We start from the raw sequence: 6,121 nt of genomic DNA, 5'->3' as shown, positions 1-6,121 counted from the left end.
AATAATATAATTATTTGAATAGTTTGATTTTATTGCCTGCGTTACTGCCGGCTTTCTCCCGAAGACAATGCTTCATCACTCCCATGTCTATTAAAAGCTCCATTAAATTCAACATAATTTCGCAGACCCGTGGCGTACAAGAGGCATTATCTCGCAAGGCAACAGAGTGTATTGCCTAAACAATAAAATGTGTTACCAAAACGATACAAAATTAAGAAAATTTATTATAATTCATTATAATATACATATAAAACATTAATTACATATTAATATTAATTAATAAACTTGTTGTCTTTTGGCAAAGATATTAATTAATGAAACAAGCTTTGAAGGTAAAAAGAATTATACAATTTCTTATTTTCTTGTTCATAATTAGGGCTGTGTTTAGATGTTAAATATTTTTTACAGCTATGCTTAATATTTTATGGACTGATATGGAATTGTAAACATACTCAAAACCTTTCACTGTTATACACTAATGAAATTAACACTTTTAAAAAGGTATGTTAATATTATATGTGTCGCATATTATGTATTATATAATAATATGTTATTATATAATAATAGCAGAAACAAATTTCTCTGAGATTTTTTTCTGATAAGACATACGATTATCTGTAGTTTAATTTGGTAAAGAAGTATGTTCAAGGAATCACTTAACAAGAATTATTATATAAAGTCTGATCTTTCTTTCCAGCACAAATTTTATGTTAATAAAACATTGCAGTCAAGGCCACAAAATGTAAAATTTGCAGTCGGTATGATTGTAACATTTGGTAATAAACCTAAAGATAATTTTATGGGCGTAATAATTGGATGGCATCGATATGTAGACCGTAATAATGTTAAGTTGTCCGAAACAATTGAAGATACGCACTCAATTTTACCCTTGAAATTATGTAGTAAACCTTTATGTCGTTTTAAATTCGAGACATTCAAGCGAAATACCTTGTCTGATTGTATAAAACAACAAACACATTATATAATTCTTTCGGAAAATAATGAAATGTGTTACGTGGAAGAAGGTAGAAATTTTTTATTCTTTTTATTTATTATTTAGTTTATCTTATAATTAATTATAAATAATTAATTTTTGTTTGCATTTTTTATTTTAGACGCTATATCCTTAGCAACACCCAAATGCATCGATAATTCTGAAATAGGACGCTATTTTTGTAAATTCGAAGGCACGCATTATGTACCAAACGAAATGCTGGCAGGACTTTACCCGCACGACGCCGCTGTAACAGCCAGAATAATGTCTAAGAATTAATAATCTAAATTACATTATTACAATATTTCAAATATACAAAATTTATATTAAATATTATATTATAAATAATATTTACTAAGTATTGTAAAATTAAATATTATTTTATAAATTAAATGGAATGTATTATATGCAATTATTAATTTGCAAAATAAAAATTATGACTGAAAATATTATTACAATAATATATATACAATTTTACATAAATGTATAGATGGAAAATGCGTGAAACGCGCGCGCGGTTATTTCACAGACAAAGGTATCATTATATGTATTTATCATATTAAAAATTTTGGAACAAAATTTTCACAAAACAATTACGATAAATAACTACGATAAAATGATTAAATATGTAATATAAGAATTTTAGAAAATCCATGTTTTAGACTCTTTTAAATATGAATTTTCTGAATATCTATGTATCCTTTTACATCATAAACATATGTAATAAACAAAAGGTAAGTATGCATGCGATTTTTTTCAAAGAATTTTTACCTGTTCGGAAAGAATAAAACTTTTATACATAAAAACACAAAGAATTTCTCGCATAAATACGCATCAACCGAAACATTCTGTCTTTCAAAGAAATTTTTTTTTGTACGCATTGTCACGTGACAAATGTATAGTGGGAGAAACTTTACTAGGTTTACAGAATATCCGAAAGGCTAGACTGAATGTGAGAAATATATAGTGTACATAAGACACGTGCTCTCTACAAGAGACAGACGAGAATAAATTTGCAGTTGAAATTTTGTGTGTTTAATAATACGCCAGATTAATAATATCCAAATAGTATATTCTGATCTTCTCAAATTACAATATTTTTGTGTTTTACTTAATTATTTTTATTATGGCTACGATAATGTGCTTACCTCAAGAGGTTATAGACAAAATTCTTGGCTACAATGATATTAGCATTGAAGATATCATTAACTTCAGATTCGTGTGCAAGCAATTCCGATGGGCAGCCAAAAACAAAAAATATTGCTTTTTTAAAAAAAAGTTTTTCCAAAGGTAATTTTTCATTCGTAAAATTTTTGTAATTCTAATTCCATTGACCTATCTTACAATGTGTTACTTTTGCAAAAATATATTTTTTTAAATGAAATACAAAATATAATGAAACAAACACAGATGAAAAGATTCAATTGAATAATATAAAAACGGGTAAGAAAACGTATTAATAAAAGCAAAAAAGAGAACACAAGAAATTATTTTCAAAAATTTAAAAAATTTTTTTGAAATATTAAAACTTTATTCATTTTATTATACATTTAATTAATTTAATTATTTTATTTTCTTTCAAAATTAAAGACGTTTCTTAAGAGTATGCTGGAGTACTGATCGAGATTTAATCTAACATAACAATATATTTGCTTAATATAAAAAGTTGCAATTTATACACATAAAGTAAAACTCACAGAAATGTAAAAATAATGGTAAGCTTTCGAAAATAAAGCGTTTAAGCTTTAAAACTCTTTTTTTTAATTTTGTTCATTTTTAAGGAAGTAACAGCTGGTTAAATTTTGTCTATTTTTTAAGAAAATTCAAATATTCCTCTAATTGTTGTGAGGAATTTATATTATTGTTACAGTGTGTAAAATTTAATTATAATTTACAATTTTAAGAATTATTACTTACGCATTCTTTTTTGCGTTAACAAAAAGATTAATATTCTGAATATTATGAATTTTAAAAAATTTATTCCTTTAAAAATTTATTATTGATGTAATAACAATTTTTATTATAATTAATTTTTTATTTAATATTTTTAATAAATGTTTATAAAAATATTTTTGTTTCAATTTCAGATGGCCTAATGCGAAAAGACATTATGACAGGCAGTTCAAAGACAAGGTGCAATCTGAAAAGAACAAACAAAATAATAAAAGAGATATAACATTTATTAAAACAGGCATAAATTGTGCAAGACAATCACGGAATTACGTGTTTCAAATGATTAAAAGAATTTATTTTAATAATAAATCAATTGATAATTTAATAAGTGAATTTCATTATAATATATTTTTTTCCGATTTATTTCATTTAAAAAATAAATTTAAAGATGACCTAAAAATTAGTTTTCTCGTGGATGAAATTGAAAATTTGCTCGCTCAATCTCCACGGTAAGATTTATTTAATTTAGTAAAATTATTTAATATTAGATTGTAAGACAATTGGTATAAATTTGTAGTTATATAAAGTTCAACTAATCTCTAAAATAATGTAGTTATTGTACATTCAATATGTAAATTTTTCAGAAGAGGTTGCGATCTAACGGAAAGATATTGCAATACACAACTTTGTATATTTCTTCACCTTAAGCGGGTATACACAAGATTGCACAGATTTTATTTTAAACAATCTGACAGAGAGCAGCTTTTGGAACTACTTGCTACCATTTTCGCAAGAAAATTTCAACTCCAGGAATCATCTTATTCATGCGTAAAAATGTCATTAGATAACATTGCACAAGAGATACTAAATTGCCTCAGACAAAAATATCCCGACCATTCGATATTCTCGATGTTCGCTGAAAATTTTTCCTATTGGAAAAACAACAATATCTACGAGAGTTATTGGAACAAAGCGGAAGGAACAAAAATTCTGGATACACTCGAGGAATATCTATTTGGCAAATTAAACTTTCGAGCATGCAGCTTGGAACAATTGAGATGTACTGTAGCCGATGACCCAACCAATTTGAAAGAATTCAAACGTTATATGTGTATAGATTATGTAAGTTATTATGAATTTTAATACACTAATATTATGTTGTAAACCATATGTTCGTTATATCTTAAAAATATGTATTCATTAACTTCTCTATTATAATTTCTGGTATAGGTCTTAGAAAATAAATATGGCCATGAATTAATAGTATTAATAATATATAACAGTGTGGCCAGAAGACTTGGTCTACATTGCGATATAATAGAGCCAAAATCGCTTTGTTTTGGTATGTGCGTATATTGGAAACCAAATTAGTAAGTATAGTATTACATTTGATATTCTCTGAATCTTTCAGTATTTTTAAGTTACTCTCATCATACATGTACATATATATTTATCTATAATATTTTACTATTATAGCTCTACGGATAATTCAAGAAATGTAAGATGTTTTACCATAAAGTCTGGCACAAATGATTTAATACAACAGTCTTCTGACAATTTTCATGTATTAAATACTGAAATGGTTAGCGTTGCAATTATTATATGTATAATTATATGTATAATTACTATTAATTTTAATACTAATTAATAAACTTGCTTCTAACAAATATATTAATTATAAAAGCTCTATATATGCAAAATGGATTATACAATTTCTGATTTTCTCATTTGTACTTGAAACGCTGTTTAAATGTTATTTTTTTTTCTACAGATAGAACAGAAATTTACAAGACTATTTTGCTATTATAACGAATTCTATAATGCTGCGCTGATTTGCATGAACGGATCAAACACGTTCAAACAGGTATGTTAATACAATATTTGTCGCACATTTATAATACTAACAAAAAGAAATATCTCTGAAGTTTCTTTCTGATAACACTATTACATAATATATAATAATTATAATTATTGTTGGGTCTCTGGGATAATCAAGATGTTACAACATACACTCAGCACTTGCAAGTATCTTTAAACTCGTCTATTCATTCATTGTCAATGAAATCAGTCGCACAAAGGTATAACAATCAGAGAGCAGTTCTCTCGACGTAATAATCGTCGTGGCTACGCGCTACGCGACCCGTGCGCCAGCGCACGCCTGCGCGCGAGTGAGGTGCATTCAACATGTCCCAACAATTGCCTATAATTTAGTTGTAATTTAATTTGCTAAACAAGTCTATTTAGGAATCATTTGACAAGAAATATTATTTAAAGTCTGATATTTCTTTTTAGCTCAAACTTTACGTTGATAAAACGTCGCAGTCAAGACCACAAGATGTAGAATTTGCAGTTGGAATGATTGTAACATTTGGTATTGAATCTGCACATCGTTTTGTCGGCGTGATAATTGGATGGCATCGATATGTAGACCGTAATAATGTTAAGTTGTCCGAAATACCTTGCGAAGATACGCGCTTAATTTTACCCTTGAAAATATGTAGTGAACCTTTATGTCGTTTTAAATTCGAGACATTCAAGCAAAATACCTTGTCTGATTGTATAAAACAACAAACACATTATATAATTCTTTCGGAAAATAATGAAATGTGTTACGTGGAAGAAGGTAGAAATTTTTTATTCTTTTTATTTATTATTTAGTTTATCTTATAATTAATTATAAATAATTAATTTTTGTTTGCGTTTTTTATTTTAGACGCTATATCCTTAGCAACGCCCAAATGCATCGATAATACTGTAATAGGACGCTATTTCTGTAGATTCGAAGGCACGCATTATCTACCAAACGAAATGCTGGCAGGACTTTACCCGCACGACGCCGCTGTAACAGCCAGAATAATGTCTAAGAATTAATAATCTAAATTACATTATTACAATATTTCAAATATACAAAATTTATATTAAATATTACATTATAAATAATATTTACTAAGTATTGTAAAATTAAATATTATTTTATAAATTAAATGGAATGTATTATATGCAATTAATAATTTGCAAAATAAAAATTATAACTGTAAAATATTATTACAATAATATATATACAATTTTACATAAATGTATAGATGAAAAATGCGTGAAACGCGCGCGCGGTTATTTCACAGACAAAAGTATCATTATATGTATTTATCATATTAAAAATTTTATCACAAAATTTTCACAAAATAATTACGATAAATAACTACAATAAAATGATTAAATATGTAATATAAGAAT

The 6,121-nt window shown here is 26.5% G+C and overlaps 1 protein-coding gene across 1 annotated transcript; it reads left to right on the top strand.

Moving 5' to 3' along the window:
* The first annotated feature begins 1,947 nt into the window (after positions 1-1,947).
* On the top strand, positions 1,948-5,896 carry LOC140667753 (uncharacterized). Its single transcript, XM_072895967.1, has 8 exons — positions 1,948-2,284; positions 3,082-3,396; positions 3,532-4,009; positions 4,118-4,257; positions 4,364-4,469; positions 4,659-4,751; positions 5,180-5,510; positions 5,601-5,896. The coding sequence occupies exons 1-8, from the start codon at positions 2,121-2,123 to the stop codon at positions 5,756-5,758; spliced, it is 1,785 nt and encodes a 594-aa protein (XP_072752068.1). The 5' UTR covers positions 1,948-2,120; the 3' UTR covers positions 5,759-5,896.
* Positions 5,897-6,121: the final 225 nt, after the last annotated feature.

This window comes from Anoplolepis gracilipes, chromosome 7, assembly GCF_047496725.1.
Source record: "Anoplolepis gracilipes chromosome 7, ASM4749672v1, whole genome shotgun sequence".
Taxonomy (NCBI): Eukaryota; Metazoa; Arthropoda; class Insecta; order Hymenoptera; family Formicidae; genus Anoplolepis; species Anoplolepis gracilipes.
The sequence above is the reverse complement of the archived record's forward strand: the minus strand, read 5'-3'. Positions and strand labels throughout refer to the sequence as shown.

Coding starts and splice junctions, on each gene's coding strand:
- LOC140667753 (XM_072895967.1), top strand. CDS start 2,121: ATGGCTACGATAATGTGCTTACCTCAAGAGGTTATAGACAAAATTCTT. Junction 2,285..3,081: donor AAAAAAAAGTTTTTCCAAAG/GTAATTTTTCAT, acceptor TTTCAATTTCAG/ATGGCCTAATGCGAAAAGAC. Junction 4,010..4,117: donor GTTATATGTGTATAGATTAT/GTAAGTTATTAT, acceptor TTTCTGGTATAG/GTCTTAGAAAATAAATATGG.